General features: G+C 41.3%; 1 protein-coding gene across 1 annotated transcript in view; it reads left to right on the forward strand.

Moving 5' to 3' along the window:
• GAREM1 (GRB2 associated regulator of MAPK1 subtype 1) overlaps nt 1-14,902 on the forward strand; it is a 206,379-nt gene that overhangs the window by 155,853 nt on the left and 35,624 nt on the right. Inside the window, exon 3 of the mRNA XM_004579563.4 lies at nt 8,371-8,501. Within this exon, the coding sequence (XP_004579620.2) occupies nt 8,371-8,501 (131 nt within the window). The remainder of the gene's footprint in view (nt 1-8,370; nt 8,502-14,902) is intronic.

Below are 14,902 nucleotides of genomic sequence, written 5' to 3' on the forward strand. Positions count from 1 at the left end.
GATGTTGCAGACATTTGGGGCGTGAACCAACCGATTAGAACCCTTTCTGCCTCCCTTTACTTGTTTTTTCTCTACCTCCCTTCTTTTTCCCTCCCTCCAAAATAAATACATGAATGAATGAATGAATAATAAAAAATTTGTATATCTTGCTTTATAAAAATTAAGTATATCATTTTTCATTTGCACAACTGACTTGAAACATCAGTTTCATTCATTCTTTGTTTAGGAAGCACCAGTGTCATACCTTGCATTGGTAGTATGAGCTGGAGGGCCAGACTGAGTAACTCCAGGATGCCCACTCCATCCACTTCAAGGCATTTTCAGTATTCCAGGATTCTCTTTTGTTAACCATTTTGCTCAGTGTATCCATCCTTCAGCTGCTTGGGTGTTCTGTTGCCATGCTTGTTGCTCTTGCTTTATTTTCTATTTTATAGCTTGGGATGACTTCTGCAATGTGCTTCTGCTCGTAGCAGTGAAGAAGAATGCTGTTACACACCTGAGTTATCAACCCACAAGTGGACACTGCAGGAGAAGGTTCTCATTGCATTTCTCTTTATTGACACACATAAAGAGGGCCATGGGGCTAAAGGAAGGTGGATGATGCAGATAGAGCCATAAAAAAGGATTTACCTTGTGCTGTGGTGTCAGCAATGATGGGAACCAGTGAAGCGTCACTCATGGAAAGCTCCATCTTTGCCAGTGACAGGGTTACATCTGCACTGACTGCTGTAGTCTTAAACCTCCCAGCAAATAGCAAACTTGTTGGACCCGAATTCTACCATCTCCAATTCTCCCTGTCATTTCTGCGCATCTCACTTTTGTTGCTCTGAGCAGTAAAATCTGCAGCTGTTTTTCACTTTTGACAAATGCCGTTCCTGTCATAAATACAGGAGAGTGTGCTGTAGTACAGGAGAGCTTCTTCACCATTGAACAGGTGCTAGACACTTAGATGCAGAAGAGACCGTGTGGAGCCTCTTAGCTATGCTTAGTGCTTACCCAGGGCAAGGTAAATCACTGCAGTTTTCTTAAGGCGCATGCCCAGAAAATGGGAATTTTCTGGATGGAAGGTTTCTTAAATTAACATTAATTATGAAATACAGTTTTAGAAATACATCCTGAGATATAGCCTTAATCTTTCCCTTTCCGAAATTCTTAAATGCATTTGAACTGTAATGGGTGACATGACCTTGTTGCTGACTAGTTCCTGGGAGTTTCAGGGGCCTGCAGGTGGAGCGGCTCCCACGATGGTAGACATATCATGAAATCATCAAAGCTGTTGAAAGACAATGCAGTTTCCTCCCTCTTCAAGAACTGAGACTGACAGTAACAGCTCAGAACAGATGTTTCCACCCTCTCCACCTGTTTTCATTTGGTGGCACAAAAGACTCTGTTATTCATGAAATGGTCTGTTAAAAAATTAGTTCCCCCATGTGGGGGTTGTGGGAATATGTGTTATGTAAATTGATTTTACTCTTTGCAAGGAGCTGTCTCTTAACTCTAGATTGTCTCTAAGGTCTGACTCTGAGGAGTCGGGAATTCAGGCCACAACAGTCACAGACAACATGGTAACGCGATAGCTCAGTGCCTTTTCCAGAGTACTCAAAGTTAATCTGAGAATGTCACGCCCTTTTGTGAAAGAATACAAGCTAAGTAAATGTTTACAGAGATTGGTCTTGCCAGGCATAGTGAGAAAATATAGGAATTCATGTTTTCTGGGTATTTGCCTCATTCTTCAAATGCAAGTCCGTGTCTACAACATACCCTTGTTGATTTTACACTCCCATTAAAAGAAAACTGCCCTGTAAGAAAAAAACATGCAGAATGTAGTGGCGTGGCGGGAAAGAGACACAGGTGTAATGTTCAGCGGTGTGGAGAGAAAAGGACTGGTCATCACTTCTCATGTGCTGTCTTTCAGCTACTAGTGTGACAGTGATTGGTAGACTTAGTCTGACCTCAGATCTGACCTGTTGCCTGTTTTTGTAAATAAAGTCAAATTGGAATGCATCTGCTCTCATTCATTAATGTATAGTCTGTAAGTACTTGAATAGTTACAATAGAGAGCATGTAGCCCATGCAGCCTGAAATATTTACAGTAGAGGTTTACCAATCCCATGCAACAAGAAGTCACATACATACTGTGACCCGGTGTTCACGTATTACATTATGTTGTGTGATGCTGGTGTCAGCAGTGGCTGCAGCAAGTTTGGCTTCATATCTTGCACTGCATAGCTGGGAGAACCCACTAAGAGGCCAGGAAACAGAACATAGGTAGATTCAGTCTGTGAATGAATGTGAGGATGGTTTGTGTCAAATAGACAAAGGGTGTCTACAGGAAATGAATTCCAGTAGCCTCTTTATTACTGGATATCTCTCAGGTATTTGATTTGATCCATCATCTGGTAGAACTCAGCTGGTACTCTGACATGTCAACCTCTAAACAAAGACTGAATTAGAGAGATCTATGAAGAGCCCCTTTGTTGACAGACCCAGAATGCCAGGGAGTAATTGGTCTGGAAGCATTAATGGGCTAGGGCAGACTGGGAACATGGGCGTAAACAGTGGATGGTAGTGGATGCTTATTATTCTGGGGATTCTGTTTCCACTGAGTTACAGTCCAGGCAAGAGGGGGTGTGTTAGATAAAATGCAAGGATCTTTTTCAGTCTAAAACCCTTTAATCTCTCCCTGTTTTTTTTCAACTTACACATTTTTATAATGATTTGCATGGAATTAGTTCTTTGTTGGTTAATGTTAGCTCTAATATCTTTCAAATTGTGCGTATCTCCCGTGTCACATTTACTGTAATGTAACTTCTCAAGTTTAGGGGCTGGGAGAGTGACACAGTTTAGTTATGTCCAAGGTGGAGTCTTAGTAATAAACAAACATTCTGTGCTTGGATGAGAACAATGTTACATTAAGAAGACATTTATTAGGTTTAGGTTATTTAGAGTTTAAAACCATTTGTGCAGTATAAGTAATAGAAAATAGGTATTTAGTTTTAGATAATTTAACATATCATAGGTGAATGTTTTTAATACAATACATGTGCACAGAAGCACAGTCTGGGGAAACTATGAAAAAGAGGATATTCATTAAGCCATCCATTTTTCTGATATTTCAAATGTTAAAATTGATAAAGAGAAAAGAGGATAAAAGTGGTTCTACCAAGAATCCAAGGCATCACTATTTGAATCAAAAGTTCAGCCATCCTTGCAGATAGCATATAAGGAGAATTATTATTTTTCCAGGAGCTGTTGTGCTTCTTCAGCATGGTTCTGTTGTCCTTTAAGGACTTGAGCAGTGTCTACAATCACAGTTTCACAGGAATGCAGATGCACAGTGCTGCCCTGTCCAACATGGTAACCTCTGACTGCATGTGGCAGGGAAAGTATAAAATGATGCTCATCTGGATGACAATGGTCCATGAGGATAAGATTCGCATTTACATCATTAATGATGTTTTGATGAATTTATAGTGAATTCACTTAAATAAAACTTACTGCTAAAATTAATTTCAGGGCCCAGCATGTTAGCCTAGTGGCTCAGGTCCTCACCTTGCACACACTGGGATTCCATATGGAGACCGGTTCCTGTCCTAACTGCTCCACTTCCCCTCCAGCTCCTTGCTTATACCCTGGAAAGCAATGAAACATGGTCCAAAGCCTTGGAACCCTGTGCCCATGTGATAGACCCGCAGAAAGCCCATGGCTTTGGCTCAGCTCTGGCCAGTGCAGCTACTTGTGGAGTGAACCAGTAGATGGAAAATCTGTATCTCGTATCTCTGTTTCTCCTTCTCTCTGTAAATCTGACTTTCTGATAAATAAATCTTTAAAAAGACTAGTTGCACTTCTTTCCCCCTTTTTAAAAAGTGTGATTAGCAGAAAATTTAGCAGCATTAAGTGATTTGCACTATTTCTGTTACACAAGACTAATATATGAAGTAATATCTGATACATTAAAGAATAATGTTAGGACACACTAATGCATCTTTAGCCCATGTATGCATTTCTGAAGGGATAGCAGAATTTTATAGGCAATGTAGCTTTTAGATAATCCTTGGACTCAAAGATTTTAATATCTGCCAACCACCTAATGAGTAGCTGGCATACATACAGATCCCTATTTCTTAGGAAAATTTTCTAAAATATTAATCATAAATTTAACATAAATTATGTCATATTCTTAAAGATGATGTCATCTTTTTATGAAACTATGCTTGGTTTTGTGGTACACGGCTTGAATTGTGTTCAGGTTCCAAATCTACAATTTCCTTTCTTACTCATCTAACAAATTAGAAAATGCAAATAATCACTCCAGTCATTGGAATTGCTGGAAAATATCTTGTGCCTCTCTCCTTGGATTCCGGAAATTCCAACCAAATAGACCTACAGATTTTAACACCACTGTTGACTACTTTTTCCCCCAGTCGGTCCCATCATGATCCTGAAAGCTTGTCTGTTTTGTCTTGGGAGATAATTTCCAGTGCTCATCTGCTCTACCCTTGACTTGAATTAATCCCTGGAAAGTGCTTCTTAAGGTTTTGGATTCCAGGAGACATTTTAACTCAGCCACTCTCTTCTGCCTAGCTTTTGAGCTCACTCTTCTAGAGTGGGGGAAAAAAATACTTCATCATAATCCAAAATGCATTGGTCATACTACTTTTCTCAGTGTCCCTCTTCCTCCCACCCAAGGTCTTGGGTCCCTCTTTACTCAGCTTGTTGTTCATAATCACTCCCTTGCACTTGCCCTTCCTTCACCCTTCTCACTTGTCATACTCGTTTAGCAGTGTCACAGCCTTTGGTGGGGTGCAGATCTCTGCCTATTTAGTGCTTGTCCCTGTGTGTCTGACCTTAGCTGGAGAGGCTCACAGCCCCACCCTCTGGTTTGCTTTGAATGCATTGAAGCCTAGTGCAACCCAACCTACCCTGTTATGCAGCCCACACACGTACTGGTGGATGCTGTTCTGTCTAGCCACCCCTGCCCCTGTCCTGGTTTTCATGCTCTCCAGTGGGAGTGGTAACCCAAGAGGGAGGTGCCCACTATTGCCCTCCTAGGCCACTCCCACTCCCGGATTATGCACTCTCCAGGTGGTTCTGTGGTTTAACTTGACAGAATTAACCCCCAGTGCAAGCCTCTGACAGCTGATGCTGTGGCAAAGCCCAACCAACTCTAACCTCCCTGACACCTTCCTTCCAACTTCAGCTTCAAATTTTCTAGCAATGAAAAGGACCCAGAGAAAAGCTGCCTAGACTGTCTCAAGGCTGCCCCTGCATTCCCATGTTAGAAACATGCCCTTTGCCTGCTCAACAGCAATGCTCTGGTAATCCCTCCCATCATCAACTTCTCCCTATTAGTTGTTCCATCAACATCCATCATATTAAGGGAAACAAACGTAACCTGAACTCCACTTCTACTTCCTGCCTGCCTGTAGCCACCATATCATGTCTCTTCCCTCTCTAGCAGAACCCCCCAAATATGTGATATTCATTCTTGTGATCCTTGATGTCTTCCTTTTCAGTCTCCTCTTTTTAAATTTTATTTGAGTGGCAGAGAGAGCCCTCCCCCATGCACTGGTTCACTCCCCAAATGGCTGCCACAATTGGGGTTAGGCCAGGACCAAAGCTAAAAACTAGGAATTCAGTCCAAGTCTCCCACGTGGGTAACAGGAACCCATTCACTTGGGCCCAATCACCATAAGTCCCAGGGTCTGTGTTGGCAGGCAGCTGAAAGCAGGAACTGAAGTATTAAATCCAGTCCAGGCATTCTAAAGTGCTACACTGGCATCTTCACCTCATTCTTTGGGCTCCCTGAAATGCTGGTCCATCAGGCTTCTAGAGCAGCCATTCCCCTGCTGTTATCAAAGTCCCTAGTTAAATACAAGTTGTTAAATCCCAGCTCTTAGTCCACATTGCAGTGTCCTATCTTGGCATCCCTCTGTTTCTTGAAGCATACTGGCTTCAAGGATGCACACCCTTCTGGTTGACCTCATTCCCCTACAAGTCCATCTCCGTCTCCTTGGACATAGCCCATAGAACTCTTCACTCTCTTGTCTCAAACCTGACAGCATTGTCCTGGAAGGGGCATCGCTTTTTAAAAAATATTTATTTGTTTGACAGGAGGACTTAGAGAGATGTTCCATCCAGTGCTTCACTCCCTAAATGGCCACAACGATCAGAGCCGAACCAGGCTAAAGCCTGGTGCTAGGTCTTTCCCCGGGTCTCCCACATGAGTGCCGGGACCCAAGTTGTTTGTGTCATCTTTTGCTGCTTCCTCAGGTGCATTAGCAAGGAGCTGGATCAGATGGAACTTGAACCAGCACTCATGGATGCTGCTGGTGTCACCGATGGAAGCTGAACCCACTTCACCACAAAACGGGCTCCAATGGGATGACTTTAAATAGCATCAGTATATTGATGACTTCCAGCTGATCATTTCCAGAGACCCTGTCCTTGCTTCCCTGTTTGTATGTCCATCTAAGAGCTTTTGAGCTTTCTCCATTTGTGCATCCAGTAGACATCTTAGATTAAACTCCTAATCTTCCCTCCATCCTTCAAGCCTGCACTTTCTTGCTTCATGGTAACAGTTTCTTCAGTTGCTTGGAACACCTTCTCATGACTTCCTCCCTGCTGTCCCTGCTTCTCTGCCTTGCACCTTTGCAGTCTTCTCAACATAATCACCACAAGGATCCTCTGCAGCACCAGTAACGTCATGCTTTCTCCACTGAGTTGGAGAACAGAGTTGCTATCAGCCTTGATGATCTAACCATCCTTTATCTCCCTGGCAGCCTATCTTCCCGATCGCCCCATATTCCCCTCTCAGCAGCCACTCTGGCAGCAGGCCTAGCTGAGTCTCAGTTGCTTATGTTTACAATTCAGAGAACTCCATCCCCAGCTCCCGCTATGTCTCATTCTCACCTGCCTTCAAGTTCACCTTCTCAGCAGCACCTGCTCTGACTACCCTACATTCTCATCCTCCTGCTCTGTCCCATTATTAGTGGCACCTTCTGACATATGCACACTGCCCACTTCCTTCTGTGATTGCTGTATATCTCCTGTTGGGATATCTGGGGTACCTGATAGACACCAAAAGTGTGTGTGAGTGTATGAATGAAAATTGTCCAGTTTCTGCCTAATGCTGGGTAGACATGTGCTGAGATATGCCTCATAACAGCTTTTATGTTGTTGTAAACAGAATTCAGAAACTAAGTGCCAAGAAACCTTGTGTCCTTGACTTGATGGACTCTTGTTCTAGACTGAACACAACTCCAGAATGTAGCAGCTGTGTCATAAATATTGATATGGTGTAAACAACATAATAGATGCTTGACATTTTAAAGAATACGTTCAAGTTCTTCATACATCTTCCACATTGTGAATACTATGATTCCATACACCACTCACATGAATTTCATCCACAGTAATGTAAGAGGGAAGGAGTATGGCACTCACTCTACAGCCGGCCTCTCTGTTCGCTCTTCACGCTGTGCCTCAGCAGTGTCCAGCAGCTCTTGAACTCCTGATGTGATTCACGCATCATTAAATTGCGCTCAGGTTCCAAAAGTATCAGGGTGTGTAACACAGTGATTGAAATGACACCTACATCCCATATTATGGTGTCTGGCTTGAGTCCTGACTATGCTGCTTCAAATAGAGCTTCCTACCCATGCTCATCCCAGGAGGCTGCAGGTCATGGCTCAAATACTTGGGTCTCAGCCACCCACTTGAGAGACCCTGAGTTCCTATTTCTTGGCCTCTGGCTGATCTAGTCCTGACTGCTGCAGGCATCTAGGGGATGAACCAGCAAATGCAAGATCACTGTGTTTATCTCTGCCATGAATGTATATGTGTGCATCTTTCAAATAACATACATAAAAATAAAACCAAAAATATAAATTCTGTGAAAGCCAGGAATCTAATATATTATGTTATTCTATTTACAAATTCCTAAGTGCTAACTTAAAAAAATAATTTTGCTGGATTATTATTGAGGCCTTGCTTTTAGGTTATAATATATGCAGGTATTACTACAACTGAATGACAGTATACTGTCAAAAACCATGAGCAGCAAAGCTTTCACTTTTAGGATCAAATGACAAGCATCCACGTCAGTTTGATTTTGGCGTCTCTGATAAGAGCCTCAGAATGTAAGCAAAAGGGGAAAAAACCCTGTTTTGATCTTTAAACTGATACCTAAACACACATATAATGTGTGCTGGTTTAACAAAGTCGGTTGCCATGCCAACTTTTAAAACAAGTGATGATGAACAGAAATCTAATTAAGAGAGTTGGCATGAACAAGGAGGAAGCTGTCACCACAGTGACAGGTATTCAGCATAAACATTTCACATCTCTTTTGGTTATCCTGTGTTTTAGGGCAATTCAAGCTGCTGGAGCAAGACCGAGATATAAAGGAGCCAGTACAATATTTCAACAGTGTGGAAGAGGTGGCTAAAGCGTTTCCTGAACGCGTATACGTCATGGAGGAAATAACATTCAACGTGAAGGTAGCTCTTCAAGAACTAAATATTTACCTTCTCTAAAGTCACTTAACTTCCAACTGTGTGTACACAGTAAGTGCACATCTGGGCTTCCCAGGAAAGTCCCAACTTCCTCATGAATTAGTGGGTGGAATTTCATGCATTGAAGAGCTAACCTGATTGCCTGACAGTATACTATATTTATTGGCATTATCTAATTTTTTTTTTCTTAATTTGGGCTTCAGTTCCTAATGTGTAACCATTTTTTGGACCAAGTCCATGAAGCTGGCTGTTCCACTTGTAGGAGCAGCAGGCAAATGATGAAGCGAATACCAACAATATTTTTAAAAAGGGCGTGTGGCAGCAGGGATAGAGGTATTCCAGAGTGTACCCCGAGTTTAGCAATATCCATTCTTTACAGACTATCTATTTCGATACATGCAGAGATTAATGGATGTATAGAATCTTACCCAGAAGAAAACTAAATTGTATTTGCTGTACTTCATTTGTTTTGCATTTTTTCTTTTTCTTAGTTCATACAGTTTAGTTGATACAGTTGGTACAGTTTAGTTGGAACTGGGGTCCCCCTTTTGCCTCCTCAAGTTCCCTCCCCTTCCGTCTCTTCTCCCCTCCAGTCTTACAATGGGTGTCTTTCATGAATTTTCATAAGTCTATCATGCTGCCACGGGGGTGTCTCCCAATAATGTAGGAGATTGTCAGTCATTTCATTGTGAGTCCATTCTTGTAGTGCATGCATGAGGACTTATTTCTCTCTGTTTCCTATGAACATATTAATTTCTGTTACATTCCCATGATGTATCCCCTTGAGTACAACAAGTCCACCATGGGGAGAAGAAAAAGAAAAAATACATATAACCCAGAGAAAAGCTAAAATGTATTTGCTGTGCTTGATTTGTTTTGCATTCTTAAAAGAGTGTGCATTCCCCCTTGTTCGTGTTAAGTGAGGTCCTTTGACAAGCCCTGATACTGAGAAGGCACTGACTAGAGGAGCCAGGCCACCACCTATTTCAGGCAACCAGACAGAAGCCAGTCCGGGTGCTGAAAATCTCCTGCGTTTTCTCCTGCAACATCCACTGACATGCTAAAACATTTTAGAAAGTGTTCATTGAAAGGATTTCCTTTTTAATGTCACTTCAGCAGGAAGTCCAGCTAAGTCATGTTCTGTAGACATTTCAACATTTAGGGACAAGGTTCTTATTTCTTAGAAATCCACTCAATGTAAAAAAAGGAAAAAAAACCCACCAGACTGCAAGGTATCTTAGCCCATAACACGCACCAGTGTCTTTGTGGATGGATGAGTCACTCCACCCACACACTTCTGGAAAGCAGGGAAATGCCTGGGACAGACTGCTCACGGAACTCAGTTATTAAATTAGCCAAAGCTTTTGTGCTTTCTTAGTTTTGTAATTAGGGAGGGTGAAGTTTTATACGTCAAAAAATCTTTACAAGTAAAGCATACTTATTTACAAAAGCATTTATGTAGTTTTAGTTTCTTCAGTGGTCCAGGTTATGAGACATCAAAACCACCCTGCCTTTACATTGAAAAATTGTGAGAACTTTATTTTAGAAGCAGAATTACAGAAAAAGAGATGTCTTTTATCCGCTGGTTCACTCCCCAGATGGTCACACCTGCAGGTATAGGCGAAGTCAAGGTCGGTTATATTTAAACTTACTAAGATTCATTTGCAGAGATTAACCAAGTTCTATTTCACTAGTGCCTTGATCTAATTTAAACCTCTCCCTAAAACATATCAAAGATTATCTATATGAAAAAGCATTGTTTAGAAAATTAATGCTTTGAAGCTCTTTTCTAAAAAGATCTAATTTACTAATAAATGGTAAAAGTTAGACATAAAATTTTTATGACTTTTAAGATTTCCACCTGTCTTAAAATATAAAACTTTCTGGGCATAGCATGATGGCTCAAAGGCTAAATCCTTATCTTGCAAGTGCTAGGATCCCAAATGGGTGCCAGTTCATGTCCTGGCTGCTCCACTTCCCACCCAGCTCCCTGCTTGTGGCCTGGGAAAGCAGTAGAGGATGGCTCAGAGCCTTGGGATTTTTGTACCTGCATGGGAGGCCCAGAAGATGCTTCTGGATCCTGGGTTCGGATCAGCTCAGGACTCGCCATTATAGACCTTTGGGGAGTGAACCAGCAGATGGAAGATCTTTCTCTCTGGCTCTCCCTCTCTTCGTAAATCTGATCTTCCATTCCAATAAAAATAAATCTTTATATATATATATATATATACACACACACACACATATACACGTATATATATAAAACCTTCTGTCTTTTACTAATACTGTTTTCATGCACCATTTTTTTTAAAATACCTGTGGCAGCTTTTTATTGGTGAATTTTGTATTCAAATCAAGAGTGTTTGAGAAAATACTAAAATGCAGACCTTTCAATGCTGAACATATACCTTTTAATGAAATTTTTACTATATAGAATTGATTGACTAATTTTTAAAATGTTTACACCAAAGATGCCATTTAAATGTTGAAAAGCACAAGTGAGTGTATGAAATGTGAGCTTGTAACCTCCATGAAGCTAATAAGATTTGAGTTACACTCCATGTTTTGCAAACTAAATATTTAATATGTATAGTCTGCTACATCTAAAGTTTTAAAAGCCATCACATCTAGCTTGCATGAATCATTAAAATATTATTCAATTCTGTTCAAAGAACCATTTTATATAGGAACCTCAGAAATTTTACATAGAAAGTAGGGAAAAGTTTACGTCTTTAGTGAACAAGCTCCCAAGTGATTAAATAAACTGATGAGAATCATGGCAAAATTAGATACTGCCTAGCCCAGAAATAAGTGTGGAAAGTCATGATCTTCTTTAATTAGAAGTAGTTTTGTTTATAACATCTGTGTAAGAGCTGTGGAGAGTGTAAAGACATGAGGTGTTTGATTATAACTTCCCAGCAAAGGAGAGAAACACGAGAAGCTGTTATGTTTATTCATAAATGTGCCTATTATCCAGGAAAACATTTTTAAAAGATAAATTTCAAACCTCCTTTGACAATTTTACCTCTATTCTTCACTTCAAAATCATCATGAATTAGACCGTTAGAATAAGCCATCAAAGCAGACACTTGCAGCTAAGAATTGATAACTCACTGGCAACTTGAGAATAGAAAGATACAATTACTGTTGGAAAGAAATATTGATATATACCTCTATTTGTGGTATACGGAAGTCTAAGCTGAAATGAATCATAACCTGGAATAAAGCACACATTGAAAAAAGAAAGTGCTAGTTCTGATTTTTCTTCCAAGACAGTAACAAAATTTTAGTTTAATGGCTAGTGCTATGTTGTTTTGAAATACAGCATTCCTTAAAATTGAAATTAAAGAAAAATTTGTCCTTAAAAAAGTACCTCAACATGTTTAAAATATCTGCCTGATTCCTTCACAATTGATGGGCACAAGAAGTTTCCAGCTCTTCAACCAGCAAATGCATGAAGATTCCAAGAAAGCAGCTAGTCTGGAGCTTGAAGAAAGGTCTTTGGGCCTTCTTGACTTCTGGGAGATATTTGAAGCCATCATTCTAGTTGAGTTTATCTCCACTAGTGGTTGTCAACCGTAGATGAGTTTGGCCCTCAAGAGAATTTGGTAATGTCTGCACACAGTTTTGATTGTCACGATTATGGGATGGAGGCTGTTGCCTGCCTCGTAATGAGTAGAGGCCAGAAACACCCCTATGCATTCCATAGAGCACACTTGTCAGGCTCCCCCACAGCAACAAGTGATCCCACCCCAAATGTTCTTAGTGCTAGTCTTGAGAAACCCCAACCTGGAGCCTAGGTGAAGAAAACAAGACATTTCCCCCAACCATTTGGAGTTCTAGAAGAAGAGGCTGAAAAGGATGGCAATGAGGTAGAAGGACTCAAAGCAGGGGCTGCCCCAGAAGCCAAGTTTCAAGGAGAAATGTGCAACTGTGCTACATGCTATGTAGCAGTTGAGTTAGAGGATTCAAAGCTAACATGAATTTGGCAATGTGGGAAGCCATTGGGAGCCTTGGCAGGAAGGAAATCATAATGGGCTGAGAGACCTGAAGAGGAAGTTAAACAGGGTGGTGCAGCAGAGTAGATGGAGAGTTGGACTCAGGCAGAGTGGAGGTTCTGCCATGTAAGCTTGGAACCCAGATCAACAGAAGGGTTCACGGAGTGTGCTCTGAGACAGCCAGTCCTCACTGGTTGAGGACGTGTGACTGCAAGATGTGCAACTCCAGTAAAAATCCCATTCCTGATGGGTTCAGAAACTTTTTAAGTAGATAATATTTGAGAAAGTGAGGTGCAACATAGAAACTGAAAATGTAAGATGGGACAGTGTGTTCTGTGCTGCTCTTCCCTGTGAAGGTAAAAGAGATTATGTGTCCATAATAGCAGTCAGGGGCTGATGTGGCCTTGCAGCTTCAAGCACCCCTTGCAAGGCCAACAGCAGCATCCCATCTGAGCGCCAATGTGAGTTCCAGCTGCTCCAGTTGCACTCCAACTCCCTGCTAAAAATGCATCTGAGAAGGTGGCAGAAGATGAACCAGACACCTCAGCTCCTGTTGTCCACATGGAAACCCAGATGGAGCTCCTGGCTTCTGGTTTTCATGTGGCCCACCCTGTTACTGTGATTTGGGGGAGTGAACCAGCAGATATAATTTCTCCGTCATTCTGTCTTTTTAAATAACTAAAATGAAACTTTGAAAGAAAGAAAATGAACAGCAGTCTCCTATCTCTCTGTTTTTTTTTTTTTTACACTTTTTTCCATTCAGCTTTGGATTTCCTTAGGGAAACAGTTTTGTTGCTGTTTACTTGCTTTCCTGCTTAATTGTGTATGCGTCTAACAGCTTTTTCTTACTTCTTTTCATTTTTTCATCAACCAACTCTATTCTCATGTTTTTTCCCTAAGTCAGCAGATTCCTATTCCTGAGTTGGCAGTCCCCAGAAAAGGCTCATTGCTATATATCTTAGTAATTTTTAAAAAAGTGAAATTTTAAGAATCCACACCAATTCCAAGGCCTTTTTTTCCCCTCTAAACAAGTCATTGTGAGCTAATGAATGAATCTGAGTGTATAGTGACACAGGCTCTACATTTGGAGCTGAGTTCAAGCCCCAGGTCCAGGCAGTGACTGTGAGCTTACACAGGTTGTCAGAGCCCTTGGGCCCATGGAATCTTCATCTCCAGATTGGGGGTGAGATCCTTCAGTTCAGTTCAGTTCAAGTCCTTTGCAATTACCTGGTAGGCCTATTTTTGTACGTTTTTATGCAAAGCAGTGTCCACTTGTTTGTATTTTGTCTCTGGCTGCTTTTAGCCCAAAAGCACAGCAGAGTAGTTGCAAGAGATGATACAATTTGCTGTTGTCAATCCCCATAAGAAAAGTTGTGCCAGTGCAGTGCTGTGGTGTTGTAGTGTAGCAGGTAAAACTGCTGCTTATGATGCCAGCATCCCACGGGGATGCTGATTCCTGTCCCGTCTGCTCCACTTCTGATCCAGCTCTCTGCTAAAACGCAGCAGAAGATGAACCAAGTACTTGGGCAGCTATCACCCACGTGGACAGGAGGCTTGTTAGCTCCTAATTTCAGCCTAGTCCAGCCCAGGCTATTTTAGCTATCTGGGGATTGAAAAAGCAGGTGTGTGCATGTGTGTGTAACTCTTTCAAATAAATAATTTACTTTTTAAAAAAAAAGAAAAATGTGCTAATCCGAGTCAGAACATAAATGCATTTGAAATTGCCTCACATTTGTAAGCCTTGTCCCACCACAGATTATTTCACTTATTCTTTAATACTTTATGCTCAGTGTCTTATATTAGGAGTCCGTCATGTTAAGATTAGTATATAATAGCTTTTTTTATTATTTCAAAATACCATTCACTTTAAATTCTGTTTTTGGAGACTTATTACAGCATTTCTTAGTGAGTTATTTTAAATGTCTTCCAGCCTTTCAAACTTCATCCAGTGATGGTGAGAGACTTTCCCATGCATGCTTTCCCTGCCATCAAACTAATGAGCCACAAATGCACTTTTGAAAGAGATTCTCTCTCTAGTGACAGTTTGGAGGGTGTGAGAAGAAGGAGCAGCCTTGGATTTGGCGTTGGGTCCAAGGTATCCTCTCCTGACTGCTAGAGACCCCAGGCTCTCTGCATTTAAAAGTACTGCACCCCAACCTGAGGGAGCCTGATATAACGTTGCAGTCTTTTTCATTTCAACTGGTGAGGCCCATGCTTTCAGCTGTTCCACTACAGATTCCCCTCCAAGGCAAAACAAGTTTGCATTGTCTCAGCTGGGAAAGGCAACCCAGAGTGTGGGATTTCATGAAGGTGTGGAGGATGGGCACCATTTCTGCTGGCTCAGACTCTTAAAAACTATCCATATTGTATGATCCAGGGCAGGCCACT

The sequence above is a fragment of the Ochotona princeps genome, chromosome 18 (assembly GCF_030435755.1).
Source record: "Ochotona princeps isolate mOchPri1 chromosome 18, mOchPri1.hap1, whole genome shotgun sequence".
Taxonomy (NCBI): Eukaryota; Metazoa; Chordata; class Mammalia; order Lagomorpha; family Ochotonidae; genus Ochotona; species Ochotona princeps.